This window comes from Malassezia japonica, chromosome 1, assembly GCF_029542785.1.
Source record: "Malassezia japonica chromosome 1, complete sequence".
NCBI lineage: Eukaryota > Fungi > Basidiomycota > Malasseziomycetes > Malasseziales > Malasseziaceae > Malassezia > Malassezia japonica.
The window spans coordinates 175,611-194,034 of NC_083370.1; the positions used below are offsets into that span (position 1 = coordinate 175,611).

The 18,424-nt window shown below is 62.9% G+C and overlaps 11 protein-coding genes across 11 annotated transcripts; 6 read left to right on the forward strand and 5 right to left on the reverse strand.

Moving 5' to 3' along the window:
- Positions 1–21: 21 nt before the first annotated feature.
- Positions 22–1,617, forward strand: VMA2 (Vacuolar ATP synthase subunit B; the record flags this gene model as incomplete). Its single annotated transcript, XM_060264080.1, has 2 exons — positions 22–77; positions 186–1,617. The coding sequence occupies 2 exons, from the start codon at positions 22–24 to the stop codon at positions 1,615–1,617; spliced, it is 1,488 nt and encodes a 495-aa protein (XP_060120063.1).
- A 70-nt stretch (positions 1,618–1,687) lies between these two features.
- MJAP1_000109 (uncharacterized protein) lies at positions 1,688–2,800 on the reverse strand (the record flags this gene model as incomplete). Its single annotated transcript, XM_060264081.1, has 1 exon — positions 1,688–2,800. The coding sequence occupies one exon, from the start codon at positions 2,798–2,800 to the stop codon at positions 1,688–1,690; it is 1,113 nt and encodes a 370-aa protein (XP_060120064.1).
- A 187-nt stretch (positions 2,801–2,987) lies between these two features.
- MJAP1_000110 (uncharacterized protein) lies at positions 2,988–4,100 on the reverse strand (the record flags this gene model as incomplete). Its single annotated transcript, XM_060264082.1, has 1 exon — positions 2,988–4,100. The coding sequence occupies one exon, from the start codon at positions 4,098–4,100 to the stop codon at positions 2,988–2,990; it is 1,113 nt and encodes a 370-aa protein (XP_060120065.1).
- Positions 4,101–4,250: 150 nt separating this feature from the next.
- On the forward strand, positions 4,251–5,436 carry SCS2 (phosphatidylinositol-binding protein scs2; the record flags this gene model as incomplete). Its single annotated transcript, XM_060264083.1, has 2 exons — positions 4,251–4,259; positions 4,579–5,436. 2 exons carry the CDS (start codon positions 4,251–4,253, stop codon positions 5,434–5,436), a joined length of 867 nt encoding a protein of 288 aa, XP_060120066.1.
- Positions 5,437–5,732: 296 nt separating this feature from the next.
- On the reverse strand, positions 5,733–7,265 carry MJAP1_000112 (uncharacterized protein; the record flags this gene model as incomplete). Its single annotated transcript, XM_060264084.1, has 1 exon — positions 5,733–7,265. One exon carries the CDS (start codon positions 7,263–7,265, stop codon positions 5,733–5,735), a length of 1,533 nt encoding a protein of 510 aa, XP_060120067.1.
- Positions 7,266–7,317: 52 nt separating this feature from the next.
- Positions 7,318–8,396, forward strand: MJAP1_000113 (uncharacterized protein; the record flags this gene model as incomplete). The annotated part of the gene is made up of 2 exons (XM_060264085.1): positions 7,318–7,617; positions 7,641–8,396. The coding sequence occupies 2 exons, from the start codon at positions 7,318–7,320 to the stop codon at positions 8,394–8,396; spliced, it is 1,056 nt and encodes a 351-aa protein (XP_060120068.1).
- A 100-nt stretch (positions 8,397–8,496) lies between these two features.
- Positions 8,497–13,812, forward strand: STE7 (mitogen-activated protein kinase kinase; the record flags this gene model as incomplete). Its single annotated transcript, XM_060264086.1, has 5 exons — positions 8,497–9,209; positions 9,235–9,356; positions 9,382–9,506; positions 9,531–9,941; positions 10,582–13,812. 5 exons carry the CDS (start codon positions 8,497–8,499, stop codon positions 13,810–13,812), a joined length of 4,602 nt encoding a protein of 1,533 aa, XP_060120069.1.
- An 11-nt stretch (positions 13,813–13,823) lies between these two features.
- Positions 13,824–14,810, reverse strand: MJAP1_000115 (uncharacterized protein; the record flags this gene model as incomplete). The annotated part of the gene is made up of 1 exon (XM_060264087.1): positions 13,824–14,810. One exon carries the CDS (start codon positions 14,808–14,810, stop codon positions 13,824–13,826), a length of 987 nt encoding a protein of 328 aa, XP_060120070.1.
- Positions 14,811–14,885: 75 nt separating this feature from the next.
- Positions 14,886–16,199, forward strand: KGD2 (dihydrolipoyllysine-residue succinyltransferase; the record flags this gene model as incomplete). Its single annotated transcript, XM_060264088.1, has 1 exon — positions 14,886–16,199. One exon carries the CDS (start codon positions 14,886–14,888, stop codon positions 16,197–16,199), a length of 1,314 nt encoding a protein of 437 aa, XP_060120071.1.
- Positions 16,200–16,210: 11 nt separating this feature from the next.
- MJAP1_000117 (uncharacterized protein) lies at positions 16,211–17,465 on the reverse strand (the record flags this gene model as incomplete). The annotated part of the gene is made up of 2 exons (XM_060264089.1): positions 16,211–16,962; positions 16,985–17,465. 2 exons carry the CDS (start codon positions 17,463–17,465, stop codon positions 16,211–16,213), a joined length of 1,233 nt encoding a protein of 410 aa, XP_060120072.1.
- Positions 17,466–17,508: 43 nt separating this feature from the next.
- On the forward strand, positions 17,509–18,339 carry MJAP1_000118 (uncharacterized protein; the record flags this gene model as incomplete). The annotated part of the gene is made up of 2 exons (XM_060264090.1): positions 17,509–17,611; positions 17,816–18,339. The coding sequence occupies 2 exons, from the start codon at positions 17,509–17,511 to the stop codon at positions 18,337–18,339; spliced, it is 627 nt and encodes a 208-aa protein (XP_060120073.1).
- Positions 18,340–18,424: the final 85 nt, after the last annotated feature.

The window sequence follows — 18,424 nt, forward strand, 5'->3', positions numbered from 1 at the left end:
TCCCGAACTCGCTGAACGACGATGGCGGGCCCCCGGTTGTCGGAAAAGGAGCTCTTTGAGCTGAATGCAAAGGCTGCGTACGTATGCCGCACTAACGAGTCAGTGTGCAGAATTACAGTGTGGAGCCGCGTCTGGATTACCGGACAGTGTCGGCTATCAATGGGTACGTCGATTGGCTAACGCAGTCCGCTAGTGGTGCTGGACAATGTCAAGTTCCCCTCGTACAACGAGATTGTGTCGCTGACGCTCCCTGACGGCTCGACGCGTGGCGGTCAGGTGCTCGAGGTGTCCGGCAGCAAGGCCATCGTCCAGGTCTTTGAGGGCACTTCTGGCATTGACGTGAAGGACACGCATATCGAGCTCACGCGCCACTCGATGAAGCTCCCCGTGTCCGAGGACATGCTTGGCCGTGTGTTCAACGGCTCGGGTAACCCCGTCGACAACGGCCCCAAGGTCTTTGCCGAGGACTTTTTGGACATCAACGGCTCGCCGATCAACCCGTACTCGCGTGCCTACCCCGAGGAGATGATCCAGACGGGTATCTCGACCATCGACACGATGAACTCGATCGCCCGTGGCCAAAAGATCCCCATCTTCTCCGCCTCGGGTCTGCCGCACAACGAGATTGCCGCGCAGATTTGTCGCCAGGCCGGCCTTGTGAAGCGCCCGGGCGCCGGCAAGGGTGTGCACGACGACCACGAGGACAACTTCAGCATTGTCTTTGCGGCGATGGGTGTGAACATGGAGACGGCCCGCTTCTTCAAGCAAGACTTTGAGGAGAACGGCTCGCTGGACCGTGTGACGCTCTTCCTGAACTTGGCCAACGACCCGACGATTGAGCGTATCATTACGCCGCGTCTCGCGCTGACCACCGCAGAGTACTTTGCCTACCAGCTCGAGAAGCACGTCCTCGTCGTGCTGACCGACATGACCTCGTACGCCGACGCGCTGCGTGAGGTTAGTGCTGCGCGTGAGGAGGTGCCGGGTCGCCGTGGTTACCCCGGTTATATGTACACAGACTTGGCCACGATCTACGAGCGTGCTGGTCGTGTGCAGGGCCGCAACGGTTCGATCACCCAGATCCCGATTCTGACCATGCCCAACGACGACATGACCCACCCGATTCCCGACTTGACGGGCTACATTACCGAGGGCCAGATCTACGTCGACCGGCACCTGTACAACCGTCAGATCTACCCGCCGATCAACGTGCTGCCGTCGCTTTCGCGTCTCATGAAGAGCGCCATCGGCGCAAAGCACACGCGTGCCGACCACGGCGACGTGTCGAACCAGATGTATGCTGCGTACGCCACCGGTCGTGACGCCGCCTCGATGAAGGCGGTCGTCGGTGAGGACGCGCTGAGCCACGAGGACAAGCTCACCCTCGAGTTCATGGAACGCTTCGAGAAGGAGTTTGTCACGCAGGGCGCCTACGAGACCCGCTCCATCTTTGACTCGCTCGACATCGGCTGGTCGCTGCTGCGGATTATGCCCAAGGAGATGCTCAACCGTATCAGCCCCAAGATTCTCAAGGAGTACTACTCGCGCAAGAGCTCCAAGGCACAGCCCGAGGAAGAGGAGCAGGCGAACAAGGCGAGCGTCACCGACGAGAAGTAGACGTGTGTGCATAGTCGTTTGGGTTCGCCGTTCGTAGCATGCAAGCATTCGGAACGGATTGGTCTATGTACTACAGCTTGGACCGGGTCTCGTCTTCCTCAGACACCACGCCGGGCGCAGGGCGCAGGACACACTGCTGCGTACACGTCACGAGCAGCTCGCCCGAATCTGAATAGGCGCGCGCTTCCGTGTAATGGCGCTGCCAACCACCAGCCAACGTCTGGATCTCACGCATGGAAAACTTGTTCATGTCGATGTTGTCCGTGTGGTAGCGCTGCGCAAAGTCGAGCGTCGAAGCGATACTGGCGTTGAGCAACGACTCGTTGTTGAGCGACATGGGGGCAAAGGCAATCGCACCGTCCATCGCAAAGGCCAGCGCACAGAGATGCGCCATAACCGACGTCATGGGGAGCATGCCATCGTCGCCGCCAGCCGTCATCTCAGTCGAGCCGTCGGCGGGGGGGAGCTGCTGACGCAGCTTGAACCAGTCGTACGCACGACGGTCGCTCACAGCACGGTCGTCCTGCGTAGTGGGCTTCAGGTGAAGACCCATCAGGTTCTGCGTCATCATACTCTCCGGCACCACGCGGTCCTCAAACATCCGGAGCCAGAGACCGAGAAACTCTTGAAACATGCCGGCTTGGAACTCGTTGAGCTCGCCCGACGCGACGCGGCGTTTGACCGACTCGACCGGCATCTCTAGCTCCTTGAAGCTCTTCGGAGTAAACGAGGGGGGGATCTGGTAGCGCAGCAGCGACTTGACCTTGCCGGGATCCGCCCCACGCGCCTTGGCCTTCTCCAGCGCCTCCTTTGTCGAGTTCGGCGACGCGATCATGTCGAGCGTCAGCGCAAGCACCGGGCGCAGTTTGCCCTTGATATCCTGGTTGACCGTGACGTGGCGCGTCGCAAACGTACGCGTGTCGCGCACCGGGCGCACCTCGCACACGAACGGCGTATCGAGCGCCGCGGGGCCAAGGAAGTGGCCGACCATGGAATACGGCACCATGCGCGGTTCCTGCTTGATGGTCTGCCCGGCGGCGTTGAGGGCAACCGTAGTAGCACAGCCGCCGTACGCAATCGGCTGCTGGTTGCCTGCACGTCCTGGAAGTGAGACCGAGACAAAGACCCATGGGTCGTCTGTCTTGCGGACGCCAATCAGGCGCAAAAAATCGCCAGAAGCCATGGTGTGGAAATGCGGGGAAAGCGCTGCAAATGTCTATGCTTTTACCAAAATTTTGCTCGGGGATAGGCCGCCCGCCTGGCCTCCACCGGCTTGGCACACCGGCAATCGGGCCCGGTCCTGGCCCGATTTGCGAAGACCGTGGAGGCCGTGCGAGAAAAAGGAGCACCAGAGGAACCCAAGTACGAAACTATAGCTTGGACTTGGGTTCTTCGTCCTCGTTCAATACACCAGGAGCCGCGCGCAAGATGCACTGCTGCGTGCATGAGACGACCAACTCGCCGTCCTCGTTGTATGCGTGCGACTCAGAGTACGTGCGCTCCCATCCAGCCTGCACCGCGCGCAGTTCACGCATCTTGAATTTGTTCATGTCGATAATGTCCGTGTGGAAGCGCTGCGCAAAGTCGAGCGTCGATGCAGCACCTGCGTGGAACATAAGCTCGTTGCTGAGGCTCATCGGGACAAAGGCGAGGCCGCCGTCCATAGCAAAAGCGAGCGCACAGGTGTGCGCAAGGACCGACGACATCGGAAGCATTCCGTCGTCGCCCGCTGGCGTGAACTGCGTCGAGCCGTCTGCAGGAGGGAGCTGCTGGCGGATGCGGAACCAGTCGTACGCACAACGCTCCGTCACCGGGCGGTCGTCCTGCGTCGTCCCCTTGAGCTGGAGGGCCATGAGGTTCTGCGCCATCATGCTCTCTGGCACGACGCGGTCCTCGACCATATTGTTCCACAGGCCCACGAACTCGATGAAAGCGCCGACCTGCATATCGTCGAGCTCGCCCGACTTGTGACGGCGCTTCAGGTGCGCCGGCCCCGTCTCGAGCAGGTCGACATTGTCGAGGGCGATCGTAGGCGGGATCTGGTAGCGCAGCAGCGATTTGACCTTGCCCGGGTCCGCCCCACGCGCCTTGGCCTTCTCCAGAGCCTCCTTTGTCGAGTTCGGCGACGCAATCATGTCGAGCGTCAGCGCAAGCACCGGGCGCTGCTCTCCCTTAAAGTCCTGCTTCAGCGTGACATGGCGCGTCGCAAACGTACGCGTGTCGCGCACAGGCCGCACCTCGCAGATGAAAGGCTTATCGAGCGACGCAGGCCCCAAAAAGTGCCCAAGGATCGAGTAGGGCACCATGCGCGGCTCGGCCTTGATGGTCTGCCCTGCGGCATTTACTGCAATTGCCGTCGTGCAGCCGCCGTAGGCGATCGGCTGCTGGTTGCCCGCGCGCCCCGGAAGCGACACGGACTCAAAGACCCACGGGTCATTCGTCTTGCGCACGCCAATTAAGCGCAAAAAGTCCTGCGACACCATGAGCAATTGCAAGCGGGGTGGCCCTGCATCATGGCTTCATTTATGGCGCGCCCTCCGGACATAATTGCGGAGTTGAGCACAGGTCTTCGCGTCGACCGGCAATCGGCCGACCGGCTGCACTGGCGCGTGTCTTTTGCCCGATTTACCGTGATGACGGCCGTTGGGGCATGCGACCGGTGCAGCAGGAAAACAGGCCAATCAGCGTAAAGCGCGCGCGTCCCCCCACAGCGGTGCGTGCCAGAGCCAGGCCCTCCGCTGAGCCGCGCGCCCGGCCGAGAGGGCTGGGGAGCTCGTCGGGGAGTGCCCATTGCGCGCCGTCTCGTTCTATCCCCACCGCCTAGTGCTGCACCGGAGATGTCTGTCGAGTAAGTTTTTTTTCGCGTGAGCTGACCTCGTAGAATTAGCCCCCACGCGCAGCTCGGCTTCTCGCGTAGGTATTCACCCCTGCCATCCGCTAACCGCAGGTCCTCTGACCCAGGTCGTGAAGAAGTCGCTGACCATCACCAACTCGAACTCGCAGCCGGTGGCCTTCAAGGTGAAGACTACTGCGCCCAAGCAGTACTGCGTGCGCCCCAACTCGGGTCGCATTGAGGCTGGCGAGCGCGTCGAGGTCCAGGTTCTCCTGCAGCCCTTCAAGGAGGAGCCCCCGACGAGCGCCAAGTGCCGTGACAAGTTCCTGGTCCAGTCGGCGGTGATCTCTGCTGACAAGGAGACCTTGCCCATGACCGAGTTCTGGGCGCTCCAGGAGCGCGAGAAGGAGTCCATCTTTGAGCACAAGATCCGCTGCGCCTTCCTCCCCCCCTCTAGCGCTACGGTGCCTGAGGAGAACGAGGCGTCGGAGGGTGCGTACGACAACCAGAGCGCCATCCAGAGGGCCAAGGCGGCTGCCCTTGCTGCCGGCTCGGCTACGGCCGCCGGTGCGGGTGCGGCGTACGCCGCCGTCAAGGACCAGGGTTCGCGTGCTGTGACCGGTGCCCAGGAAGTCGTCTCGCCCGCCGTCTCGTCGCCGACTTCGGTGCGCAGCGCGGGTGCTGAGCCCCCGATCTCGATCGCCTCGCTGAACGGCCTCGCTGCGTCGCCCACCGCGGCCACCACGACCTACCCCGCGACTTCGACTGCGGTGCCCGCTGCCGCCTACACCTCGAGCGTGCCGGTGACGGCCAGCTCGCCCCAGGAGCTCGAGGCCGAGGTGCAGCGCCTGCGTGCCCAGCTCGCCTCGCAAGGCGGCGTGGCCACCCGCAGCGGTGCCGTTGCCCAGAAGTCGAGCGGCGTTCCCGTGCACATTGTTGCTGCGATCGCCGTCGGTGTCTTTGCCATCACCTACCTGTTTTTTTGAGTAGGGGAGGGACTGGGCGCCCCCGTCTGTTTTCCTCGCAGTCGGGTGCCGGCCCTGTGGAGTGGCTTCGCCGCTTCCTCTCGGACAAGAAGAACTGGAATGTGATGCAGTCGCGCACCGAATCGACGTGGCAGCAGCTCCACGCATGGTGGGTGCGGAAGTAATCCCCCCCGCCGGCACGTTGCTGCGTAGCATGTCTGCGTCGTGTTAATGCTGCTCATGGCGTGCCTCCCAGATCTCAGTCTCTCCCCCCGTTTCGTTCAATAGCTTGTGCATACAGTGTGTGCTGTTGGCTCTTACGTATCTACTTGTGCAAGCACACTTTCCAACGCGCTCGTGCCTAGCGGAATGCAGAGCTCGTCGCCGGCTGCGATCGCGTGGCTGCTTCCGATCGACGCGGGACCGCGGAAGACGAGGACGAGGCCGTGGTCGACCATCTCGCCGAGCAGCTGCTTGACGCCTTCGTCGCTCGACGCGATGAACTCTTGGATCGCCTCGCGGACAAGCGTCGCATAGGGCGTACGCGGTACCCCGTCCTCGTCCGACGGGTGCTGGTCCGCGGCCGCGAGCTGGAGCAGGGCAAGCTGCGAAAAGAGCGAGCGCGCACGCGCGGTGATCGTGTTGAGCACTTGCAGTGCGGCCTTTTCGGAAATCGGCGCGCCGGGCGCCGTGCCAGGCGCCGCCTGGACCTTGGCGCCGCGCCCGGCGAGGTCGAGCGCCGCGGGGAGTTTGAGCGTCGCAAGGCCGGAAAACTGCGCCGAGGCCGACGTCGACGAGGTCATTGTCGCGCCACGCGAGTGCAGCAGCTCGGTCACGGGGGGGATATAGGTCGTGCAGTGGTGCCACAGCCAGGGGGCACGCACGTCGCGCTCGGGCGCCGATCCACGCCGCGCACGCTCCTCGGCGTGCGAGGAAATGCCGTAGCTAAACGCACCAGACGCGCCGTCGAGCACAAGGCCCGCGTGGACGTGGGACACAGACGCGACAAGGTGGATGTAGGGGCACCGCGCCAGGGCGTGGAGCAGGGTATGCAGTCGCGATGTGTGCAGCAGAGGATGGTCAAAGGCGACCAGTCCGACAAACACGCGCTGGGGATGCTCGGCGGGTGGATGGCGCGCGGCGTGCTCGAGCAGGTGTGTGATGCGCCGGATACGCTGGGCGACACGCGACAGGCGCGCCATCGCCGGCTCGCTCGGCGCATCGCACGGCGGCACGGCCGGCGTCTGGACGCGTACTGCAGACTCGATCGCGTCCAGCATGCGGTCGACATTCAGCGCACGGCCCGCGGCGCCTTGGACGAGCACCGCGGCGCCGTGGTGCTGCTTGGCGGCTTTTTGGACGATGCTGCGCACGACGGGCAGTCGGTCGCCGACGCCGTACAAGATCAGGTGAAAGCCAGAGAGGAGCTGCGCGATGAGCATCGCCTGGCGCTCGGGGCGCATGTGCAGCGCCAGCGCCAGGCGCGAGTGGGTCGTGCGGGCGGGCGCAAGAGGCTCGCCGTCCACGGACGCGTCCAGCGCGATGCGCGGCAGCTGCGCAATGTCGAGCGGTCCGAGCAGCTCCGAGACCTTTTTCCCGGACGTCCCCCTGAGCAGGTCGCGCCCGAGCTTACGGCTGGCAAAGTTGCGCCGGTGCGAGTTGGAGAGAAAGTAGGCGTCCGACGACGTCGCGCGCACAAACGACATCGCCTCGAACGCGCGTGCTGGACGCCGTGCGCTCTGTGCATCGTCTCCGCCCCCGTCGCTGCCCTCGTCCATCCCCTCCTCCTCCTCGGTCTTGGCACGCTTCACGTGCGGCTCCGTCCTGCTCGGCGCCTCGGTGGTGGCCATGACGCTTGGGCCCAAGCGCTGACAAATCGAATTCGGCCTATTTTCTCATACGATGACGTTAGCCACAGTTGGTGTGCGCCGTGCGCTGGGTGCGCGCCGTGTGCTTGCGCGGAGCCTGAGCACCGAGGCACAAACGCAGGTCGTAGAACAGTCCATGCAAGACATGGTGCGTCAGCGTGACTACCCTGCGTACCTGACGCACTTTGCCTACGACCGTGCTCTGCAGCCCCACTTTTTTGCGCTGCGCGCCTTCCACATCGAGCTTGCCTCCCTGAAAGACGCAGTGAGCAACGAGCTGGTGGGCCGCGTGCGCATGCAGTGGTGGCGCGATGCGATCGAGGGCATTTACAACGTACGTTCGACGTGCTTACCCAGAACCGCCCCCCGAAGCACCCCATTGCGCTCGCCCTCGCCGACGCCGTGCTCGACCCGGCGGTGGCGGCGCGCGGCCAGCTGGTCAAGGAGCACTTTCTCGCGATCATTGATGCACGCGAGACCGACCTCGGCGACCCCCTTGCGCCGCCCGCGCTCGCAGAGCTCGAAAAGTACGCCGAGTCGACTTCGTCGCGCATACTTTACCTCTTGCTGAACCTGCAAGGCGTGTCGGAGCGCGCGCTCGACGAAATTTTCTCCCATCTCGGCAAGGCAATGGGCCTGAGTATTCTGCTCGGCGCGCTTCCGTTCCACACGCACCCCCCTCCCCGGCCACGCACCGGCGGCGGCGGCAATATACCCGGCCTGCCCGGCGCGGCGCGGTACGCTCCCCAGAGCGACGGCATTCCCCGCACGCCCACGCTCCCCCTTCCTCTGGAGTACCTCGTGCAATGCAACGTGACCCAAGAGGATGTATACCGCAATGGAATCAACGCAAAAGGTCTACGCGACGCTATCTTTTACACGGCGACGCGTGCGAATGACTATCTCATTACTGCGCGCACAGCGCTCCGCGATGCGTACGGCGGCGAGATGCCGGCGCCTGCCATTGGTCCGATGCTCTCGGCAGTAAATACACGCCAGTTTCTCCAGAAACTCGAGGCATGCGACTTCAACCCGTACGACCGCACCTGCCAGCAGCGCTCCTGGACGCTGCCCTGGCACATGTACCGCGCTGCGTACCGTCGGACTTTGTAGGCATATATGACTAAGCGACAATATATCCACGTGGTCCAGGAACGCGCACAGTGACTGGGGCTTGGCACTTTGCCTTCGGATCTTGGTCCGCGCGCACACGATGAATGGCGTACCCTCTCCCAAGCGGAAGACGCGAAACTTTAAGGGTCTTTTGCTAAAAGACACCTCTGTGTCCCAGGCCGAGCGCGTGTCGCCCCTGGATGAAGCAGGCCGTAGTTTTACGCGCCTCATGCGCCCGCTGGGTGACTCGAAGGACAGCGCGACCTACGACAATCTGGCAGGCGTTGCACTGGGGCCACGGGCGTCCTCTCGCCTCGAACTGCCAGAGTGGTTTTCTCCGAAGCTTCGGCAACCCCACATCTCGCCGCCAAGGTCGAATGGATCCGGAGCGACACAGGGCGCTTCGGAGCCCGGTCCGAATTATGCGCAGGCCGACGGGCAGGCCGTACCCAGTCTGTCGTCTGCGCCACTGTCAAACCGGAGTGCGGAGCTGTCCCAGCGCATCAATGGCATGCGGCTCCACAGCGACGACGACGCGTCGCAGCGGCTGGAGCTTAAGAACAGTAATCTCCGCACGGTCTGCGAGCTGGGCGCCGGCAACGGCGGAACGGTGACCAAAGTCGTGCACATTCCCACTGGTATCACCATGGCAAAAAAGGTCGTCTTCATTGATGCCAAACCCGAGGTGCGCAAGCAGATTTTGCGCGAACTCCAGATTCTGCACGAGTGCCAGTCGAATTACATCGTGAGCTTCTATGGAGCGTGCCTCAGCGACATTCACATTTACATGTGCATGGAGTACATGGATGTAGGGTACGTTGGCTGACACTCACCGCAGGTCGCTCGACTCTATATATACCAAACACGGTCCGATTGATGCAGACGTCTGCGGCAAGATTGTGGTGACCGTCGTGCACGGTCTTTCGTACCTGTACGAGGTGCACCGCATCATCCACCGAGGTACGTTTTTTGCCCCCTTACCCAGACGTCAAGCCGAGCAATATTCTCGTGAACAAGCACGGCCAGATGAAGCTGTGCGACTTTGGCGTATCGGGCGAGCTGATCAACTCGATTGCGGATACCTTTGTCGGCACGAGCACCTATATGAGTGTATGTACCCCCTGCTGACCCCAGCCCGAACGGATCCAAGGCGATCAGTATAGTATCAAGTCGGACGTGTGGTCGCTTGGAATTACCATGATCGAGCTGGCGCACGGGTGTTTCCCGTTTGCACTCGACAGCGAAGACACCCTGCACGCGCCCGAACATTCGACGACGACCGCGGCAAGCCTAGGCGGCGCCCCGGCGTCGCGCCCTGCCCCCCAGCGCCAAGCACAACCAATGAGCATCTTGGAGCTGCTACAGCATATTGTATACGAACCTCCTCCACGGCTGAGCGCCGACATGCATTTCCCCGCGTCTATGGTTCGGTTTGTGGACTTATGCCTAAGTAAGGACCCTACAGTACGCCCCAACCCCATGGACTTGCGGAGTCACGAGTTTGTGCGCCAATCCGAGGCCAGTCCCATCGACCTGTCGGCGTGGGTACGCCGATTGGGGTATCATTAATAGAACAGACCCGTGCGCCAGGGACGTTCGGACGTAACGGTTCATAGTCCGAACAGTGGAAATATGATGGCGTGCGACGACACCTAGTACACGACTCGCTCGAATCCAGCAGCACATTAGGCCCCAAATTAAACTTTGGGTGAAACCCGGGTGGTGACCGGTTCTTTTTATTATCGCCTCGTTTAGATTGGTCGGATTCCCGATTCGACAGAGCCGCAGCCGCCGCAGCCTGTCTGGGTCTCTGCACGTGAGGGTAAAAATAAGTCGGTGCATGTCCCAATTGGGGAGATAAGTCGCCCTGCCCAACGCTCGTTGGCCTAGACCGTTGGGAGGGGATCGGGAGTCAGGTGTCGACCTCCCTAGAGCAGGCCGTTCTTTTTCCGTGCGCGTGGGGCGTTGGACAGCAAGCAACGGCTACCATCTCTTGCTGTAGGACAAGTGTGTGCGCCGGGCAACACCCAGCATTCTTGAGCCTTTGGTAGACAGCTTCCCTCGCGTCGGCACCGTGTCGTTCGGTGGCATGGCCTTGCCTCCCCTGGTTTCAGGCACACGACCGGTGCAAAAATGCGGATCGCCCGATACAACGCCGCAGCAGGCACAGTCGGGCCGGTCACAGGCTGCCAAGGCCATGGTAGCACTCCATGACTTTGATCCGAGTGTTTCTCTCGGCTGCGTCCGCCTCGTGACCGGACAGATCGTTCAGCGATACCTGCACGACGCGTCGGGATGGAGCGATGTCGCGGTCAACGACCAGCGCGGGTGGGTCCCGACTAGCTTTTTGATGGGCTTGGACGAGTGGAACGAACGGAACGCGGCATTTGGCCACCCGACTTCGCTCGCAACTGACAAGTACGTGCGCTTACAGGACGCGCCCGCACCACCCTCTGCCGAGGACGCGGCGCTGCCGCTGCACGGCCCGGTGGCCCCCCTTTACATTCCCACGGCGTGCTCCGCGATGCTGGATTCGTGTGTGCACACTGCACAGGCGCTCTATCAGGCGCTCTGTGCACAACAGCCGACGCGGACAGCGGCCCAGGCCTTTGTCACATCGGTCCGCTCCCTTTTGTATGATCTCGAATACGTGCATCAGGCCATGTCACCCAGGAATATACGGGAACGCGACTCGCTCTTGATGCGTACCGGTGCAGTGGCTGCTTTTGTCGACGTGACCGAGGCAACACCGCCTTGCGCCGGCCTCCTCGTGGCCGTGGACGAGCTGAACGGATTGCTGTGCTCGATTGCCAAGTTTGTGTGCGCCGTGAGCCGCGCCAACTCACACTGCGATTACGAGGCAGAAAGCAATGCGGTCGACTCGGGTGAAACATCGCGTGCGTCGTCACTGCTAGACGAGCTCTCGCTGAATGATACCAGCTCGAGTCTACGCAACTCGTCCGACTCGACCAAGGAACCTTCCTCCATCGAGACCCCGCCCCCGATCGGTGCTGTGGCTGTGTCCGAGGCACGCGACACGCCGGAACGCGTGTCCGACGTACTCGTACTGAGTCCTGCCCAGGTCCTTGCCACGGCGCGCGCAGCATACGACCAGCTGGCGTCGGTCACCGCCGCGTTCCTCGGTCAAGTGCACATGTTTGAAGACTTTATGCTGCTCTCTGCTTTCCAGCGCCTGCTGGACATGGGTCTTGAGCTGCTGTTGAGTTCACGCAGCCTCATGGCCCTCGTCGAGTCGCTCGGCCCGCACCTCGACGAGGAGTGGGTGCCGGCGCGCGTCGCGCGGGAGTACATCGACTGCCTGTCGCAGCTCGCCGAGTCGGTCTCCAACTTTGCAAAGGCCAACAAGCTGAGCGCCGAGGGCCAGCATGCGGTACTCAATGCGCGCGGAACGCAACTCAAGAAGCAGCTTATCCACGTTTCCAACATGCCCCTCTGCACCTCGACCAAGGTTATGCGCTCGATGTCTACTCTGCTGGAGCGTGCGCCGAGTTCGCTTGCATTGCGCGTGTATGGCCCGCCGCAATCGATACAGGCGCTGCAGAAGCTATGCAAAGAGCGTGCGACGCCGGTGCGCAACGCATCTGCTCCTGTTGCAGCCAAGCCTGCGCCGATCAACGTGCTGTGCGAGCCCAAACGCACCGCATCGCCCCAGGAGATGGAGGGCGTGTCGCCCAAGACGACTGGGGTTCTCGCGACGCACGGCGCGTTGACCGACTCGGTGGTCCCGATCCGGCGCCCCAGCTTTGATGCACCTCTCACCGAGTCGTTTTGCAGTGACGACAGTCCCTCTTTGCGCGTGGCGGCGTCTGAGGCGCAGTCGCCTGCGCCGTCGGACGATCTCTTGCGCAACGCCAAGAACGACGTGGTTGGCGGCACGCTCCCTGCGCTCGTGCGCTGGCTCTGTGAAGAGGACCGCAGCGCGCACAGCCTGCCGGTGCGCGCATTCTTTTTGAATTTCCGCTTCTTTACGTACGCCGAGGCGCTTGTCGAGACGATTTTGAGCGTGTACCACGACCCGGTCGACTGGCACATGCAGCTGCATGCGGTGCATTTTGCCTTTGCCTGGCTCAAGCACTACTGGCTGGCGCTCGACGACAGCTGTGCGCTGCGTGCGCTTTGCGACTTTGTGCAGCAAGAGCACGATGTGCGCGTGCAGCCATCGGTCGATGTGCTTTCGTCGCTGATCCGCTGGCGCCTGCGTCTTGGCCATGGCGTGCAGTTTGTCCAGCTGCAACTGGAACCCGGGCCCGAGGGCCCCGAGATCCAGAGCGTGCTGCTGATGCCGAGTGGCGAGCGCCTGCGTCTCGGCCTGGCCGGCAACGAAAACGTTGAAGACAAGGTCCCCCTGACGGACGGGAGTCCGATCTACGCAAGCACGGCCGGAAGCCGCTCGCGCAGCCGCACGCCCAACCTGTCTAAAACGCTACTTTCTGCGCTGGACTCGTCTGACATTTACCATGTGTCTGTGCTGGATCTGGATCCGATGGACCTTGCCCAGCAGATTACGATTGTCGAGTCGCGTCTCTTTTCGTCGATCATGCCGAATGAGCTGCTGTTTAGGAACCAGTGCTACATGACGTCGCACACCACGACCTCCATGTCGTCTGCGATCCACAGCCGTGTGATGTCGACGCTCACCACCCAGATCACCAACTGGATCGGTGAATGTATTTTGCGCGAGACGGAGCTCAAGCGCCGCGTCTCGATCCTCAAGTACTTCGTGCGACTCGGCAGCGCGGCCCTCGAGCTGCAGAACTACAATCTGCTGATGGCCGTGCAAGGCGCGCTGAACTCGTCGACCATTCTCCGTCTGAAGCGGACGTGGGCGGGCCTCTCGTCCAAGGCCCTTGCCGCGTTTGAAGAGCAGCGTGTGGTGATGGAACACACACGCAACTTTGCTACGTATCGCGCGCGCCTCCGCACCGCCCAAGGCCCCGTCCTTCCCTTTTTGGGCCTTGTCTTGACCGACGTCACGTTCTGCGTCGGCGGCAACCCCAAGACGCGCACGGGCTCTAATGGCACATCACTCATCAACTTTGCGCGCTGCACGAAGCTGGCCAGTATTCTTGGCGAAGTACAGCGTTTCCAGGCCCATCCTTTTGACCTCGTCGAGGTGCCCGAAATCCAATGCTTCCTCACGAAGCTACGCAACGTGTCGGCGCTGTCGGGCAGCTCGGAAAACTATGCCGCTGCCGCCGAGCAGCTATACCAGCGCAGCTTGCAGCTTGAGCCCCGCGAAAACGGCACGCCGATGACGCGGCAGCGCAGCAACTCGATTGTGCCACTCCCCTGGAACGGCGCGCGGCGCAACTCGAGTGAAGCCCTTTCCACGCACTCCTCCAAGAGCGCCGACTCGAAGCCGAGCCGGCTCGAGATGTTGATCAAGCGCTGGTAGCATGTACATAACTATGGATTGAAGTAACGACTTCCTAGCTCGAAAATCGACCATCCAATCATACCACTAGCTGCTTTGCGTGCACAGCGCAGGCCGAGCCCGTCGGCAAACGCACGGACGCCATCGGTGGCAAGCACATGTCGCGCGGTCGCCACCACGCCCGCCCCCTTTTCCGAGACGCCCAGCATGGCGCTCGGCGTGGTCTGCATTCGTGTTTTCAGGATATCAAAAGGGTGCGTGAGGACGGTCGCGAGCGTACCAGCCACCAAGCCGCTCGCGCTCACCACCCACGCATTCCCAGAGCGGTCGCGCGTGGCGAGGCGGCCGAGCATCTGCTTTTGCTGCTCGTACAACGCGAGATAGAGGCCGGCGTACGGCGCGTCGCGCAGCGCCGTTGCGGAAAAGCCACGGAAGAAGCCGCGCATGCCACCGTCGCGGTAAATCGATCGCAGCGAGGAGAGGATCGTGGGGTATGACTCGCGCGAGTAATTCGACGACTCGAACCGTGCTTTGACGATCGTGATGGGGTTGAGCACAAAGCCAATCGCGACGCGCGCCACTGCGCCCGTCGCGAGGTTGCCGGTCGTCGAGAGGCGTGCGAGCGTCGAGCTGCCCTGGTTCTGCGCGGCGTGCGTCGCTCCGTGGACCGAGAGGCCGGGTACCTGCCATGCGGCGACGAGCCACCGCAGCTCGTGGATCGTGTAAAAGTACGCCGCAACGCCCGGGACATTGCGCACGACGGTCGGCACCGTTCCGCGCCATAGACCGCGCCATCCTTCCTCCCGGACGACCGTGCGGAAGCTGCGCACGAGGCGCTGCGTGCGACTTTCGTGCCAGCGCTGCACCCCTTTTTTATGCTCCTGCTGCATGCGCGTCTTGAGCAGGTCGAAGGGTTGTAGGAGGACGCATGACGTAAAGCCTGCAACACCTCCGACACCCAGCGTCTTGGCCGCAGACCGCGGCGCCGCGCGCGGCGCTTCGCTGCTCGCTGGCGGCATCGTGGCAGGACGGCGCTGCACGGACTTACTCGTCACGTGGCCAGCGGCCCGGGCGCCACCCTTCACTTTGCCACGATGCTCCCGCTGGCTTCTGCGCTGACTGCTCGTTTTGCTGCGCGTAGTGCGCCGACCTACTCGGCGGCACTGACCTTTGCGGCGCGCCGTAACTTCTCGGCCTCGCGCCGCAGCCTCGGTGTCGTCAAGGTGCCGCAGATGGCCGAGTCGCTGACCGAGGGTACGCTGCAGAAGTGGATCAAAAAGGTCGGCGACCACGTCAAGGCCGACGAGGAGATTGCCACGATCGAGACCGACAAGATCGACGTTGCCGTCAACTCTCCCGAGGAGGGTGTGATTGTCGAGGTGTACGCCGAGGAGGAGGACACGGTCGAGGTCGGCAAGGACCTCTTGAAGATTGAGCCTGGCGAGGCCCCCAAGGACGACGGTAAGAAGGAGGAGAAGAAGGACGACAAGAAGGAAGAGAAGAAGGACGACAAGAAGGAAGAGAAGAAGGACGACAAGAAGGAGGAGAAGAAGGACGACAAGAAAGAGGAGAAGAAGGAGGAGCCCAAGGAGGAGAAGAAGGAGGAGAAGAAGCCCGAGCCCAAGAAGGAGACGAAGCCCGCTCCCAAAGAGGAGTCGAAGCCTTCGCAGTCGCAGTCTGCGCCCGCTCCCAAGGCTGGCGAGCGTGGCGAGCACCGCGTCAAGATGAACCGCATGCGCAAGCGCATTGCCGAGCGCCTGAAGGAGTCGCAGAACACTGCCGCGTCGCTGACGACCTTTAATGAAATCGACATGAGCTCGCTCATGCAGTTCCGCGCGCGCAACAAGGACCGCGTCCTGAAGGAGACTGGCGTCAAGCTCGGTTTCATGGGCGCCTTTGCCAAGGCCAGCGCCCTCGCACTCAAGGAGATCCCTGCGGCGAACGCCAGCATCGAGGGCGAGGGTCTCGGCGACACGATCGTGTACCGCGACTATGTCGACCTGAGCGTTGCCGTGTCGACCGACAAGGGTCTTGTCACCCCGGTCGTGCGCAACACGAACGACTTGAGCATCCTCGAGATCGAGCAGGAGATCCACAACCTTGGCCTCAAGGCGCGTGACAACAAGCTCTCGCTCGAGGACATGACCGGCGGCACCTTCACCATCTCGAACGGTGGTGTGTTTGGCTCGCTCTTTGGTACTCCGATCCTGAACCTGCCCGGCTCGGCCATCCTCGGCATGCACGCCATCAAGGAGAAGCCCTGGGTGGTGAATGGCAAGGTCGAGGTGCGCCCGATCATGGTCGTGGCGCTGACCTACGACCACCGCCTGCTGGACGGCCGCGAGGCCGTGACCTTCCTTGTGAAGCTCAAGCAGTACCTCGAGGACCTCCCTACGATGCTCTTGTAGGATCCTAATCATTACATTTCCTGCCATACGCGCTGCACGAGCGCCGCGGGCTGGTTACTTTCCAGCGCCGCGTCTACGTAGAGCGACGCCTCGTGCGAGAGCGCGAGCGGGGCGCCGTGCGCATCCTCCAGCTCGTAGCCGAGGAGCTGGCCGCCGGGCACGTCCCAGGTGAGGCGCAGCGTGCCGGGCGACGCGCCGTCGACAGCTGTCGGCGCAAACACCACCTCGAGCGTCTCGGGGGTGGGCGCATGCAGCGCGTGCAGCGCGAGCGACTCGTGCAGCTGGTGCAGCATAGTCGTGTGCCGCGCACAGACGCGCTCCAGCTCCCAGTCGCGGCCGCGGTCGCGGCCCGCGCCCAGCTGCGCCTCGTTCGCGAGCTTCTCGGCGGCAGAGCGCTCGGCCTTGAGGCGCTCCAGCGCACGGCTGCTCTGCTTGAGCTCCATCTTGGTTTTTTCGAGTGCATGCGTCACCTCTGACGTCTCGGTCTCGATGCGCTGCATCTCTTCGACCTGCTCCTCGCTCTTGGCCACCGCCTCGGCCGCGGTCATGGTGCCGTGCATGCCCTCCGCGGCGCGGATCCGCGCCAGCTCGAGCTCCATGTCGGAGATGCCGGCCATGAGGTCGAGGGCCTCGGCCTCGCCATCCTCCAAGTCACCCCACGGCTCCTTCATGGAATCGGCCAGCTCATCAATATCGGCACGCAGCTCGCGCACGCGCGTCTTGGCCTCGACCAACTGCATCTTGACCTTGCGACTGTCGCTTTCTGTGTGAGTGGGACAACGTACCGCGTGACGCCACATCCTCGACCGTGAGGATCTGGGGCTCCTGGCCCGTCTCGGGATCGTCCTGGAGATCGGCAAGGAAGCGCAGCTTGGTCTCTTGCTCCAGGTAAATAAACTTGAGCTTGCGGTAGTAGGCCTTCAGCTCCTCCTCCTCCGCCTCGAGCGCGCCGGGCTCGTCGCGGTAGAGGTCCCAGTCCAGCGCAAGGCCAGGGTCCGTCGCAAGGGGGTCTTCCTCCAGCGTACGGTACTGCCCGAGCGTGTCTTTGAGCGCATGCAGGCTCAGGTATGCTTTCGTCGCGTCCTCGGGCGCGTGGAGCGTCGAGAGCAGGCTCTGTGTCGCGCGGATCGTATCTCTTGCGCTCGCATCGCCATTCCTATCTTGCAGGGGCTTGCGCGGCGACGCTTGCACCATGCTCTTGCTTCCTGGCGACATACTCGCGCGCATCGACCGCGCGCTGAGCGGCGCGCTCTGCCGCCCTTGCATGATGGTGGAGGCGTGTTGTTTTGCCACGTGACGACGCGTCGCGATGGTGGGGGGGGACGAGGCGGCGGCGTTTCGCACGCACCTCGCTGCATTTGCGTTTGAAGAGCTGAAAGAGGGAGGAGGAGAAGCAAAAGAGACGAATATCAGTACCGTGCAAGTTATCTCCAAAAAAAGAGCAAGAAAAAGTGGCGCACGCACGCCGCTCACCGAGAAGCAGCCGCAGCATACGGCGCTCGACGACGTGCACCGCGACGGAATACGGCTCCTGCCGCGGTGCTCAATATGTGACTCGCACTTTCCTATGTCCCACACTGCGCCGAAGCGGCGCGCACACCTCGCGGCATGCGCAGAAAAAAAAAAGGTGCCGGGGGACCGCCTCAAGGAGCTGGTCGATGCGCATATCGCGCAGGAGCTGCACGCGGAGCGCACGCAGTGGCTCGCCGCACAAGGCCGGCGCACGCTCATGGAGCGCATGCAGCCGAGTGCACAGCCAGCGCCCCGCTGGAATAGACTCGCGAACGCGCTGCCACCCGGCGCGTGGCCGGTCCCACTCCGCACGGCAGCTGCCGGGCACGAAGCGGCGCGCGCCGCAAGCGACGTGCTGCTCCCCCGCCTGCAGACGCCGAGCCGTGCGCCTCGAGTTGCGCGACGCATGCGACACGCACCGATGTACGATGCCGCGTACTTGTCGCACACCCGCGTGCTCCGTACGCTGCTTGCCACGCTCGATGCGCCGCCGCCCCGGCGGCGCAGTGCCGTGGTGCCTGCTGTCCCGGATGCGTACGTTGCGACGAGTGACGACGAAGAGGATGCGTACGTCGCGACGAGCGATGCCGACGAAGGCGGCGAGGTGCGCCTGCCGCGGCGCGCGTAAGCCTCGCCGGCCTCTCGTGTGTATACCCAATAAGTATATGTATATTCACTGCTACGACCGAGTCTGCTGACTCGGCGGCCTGCGA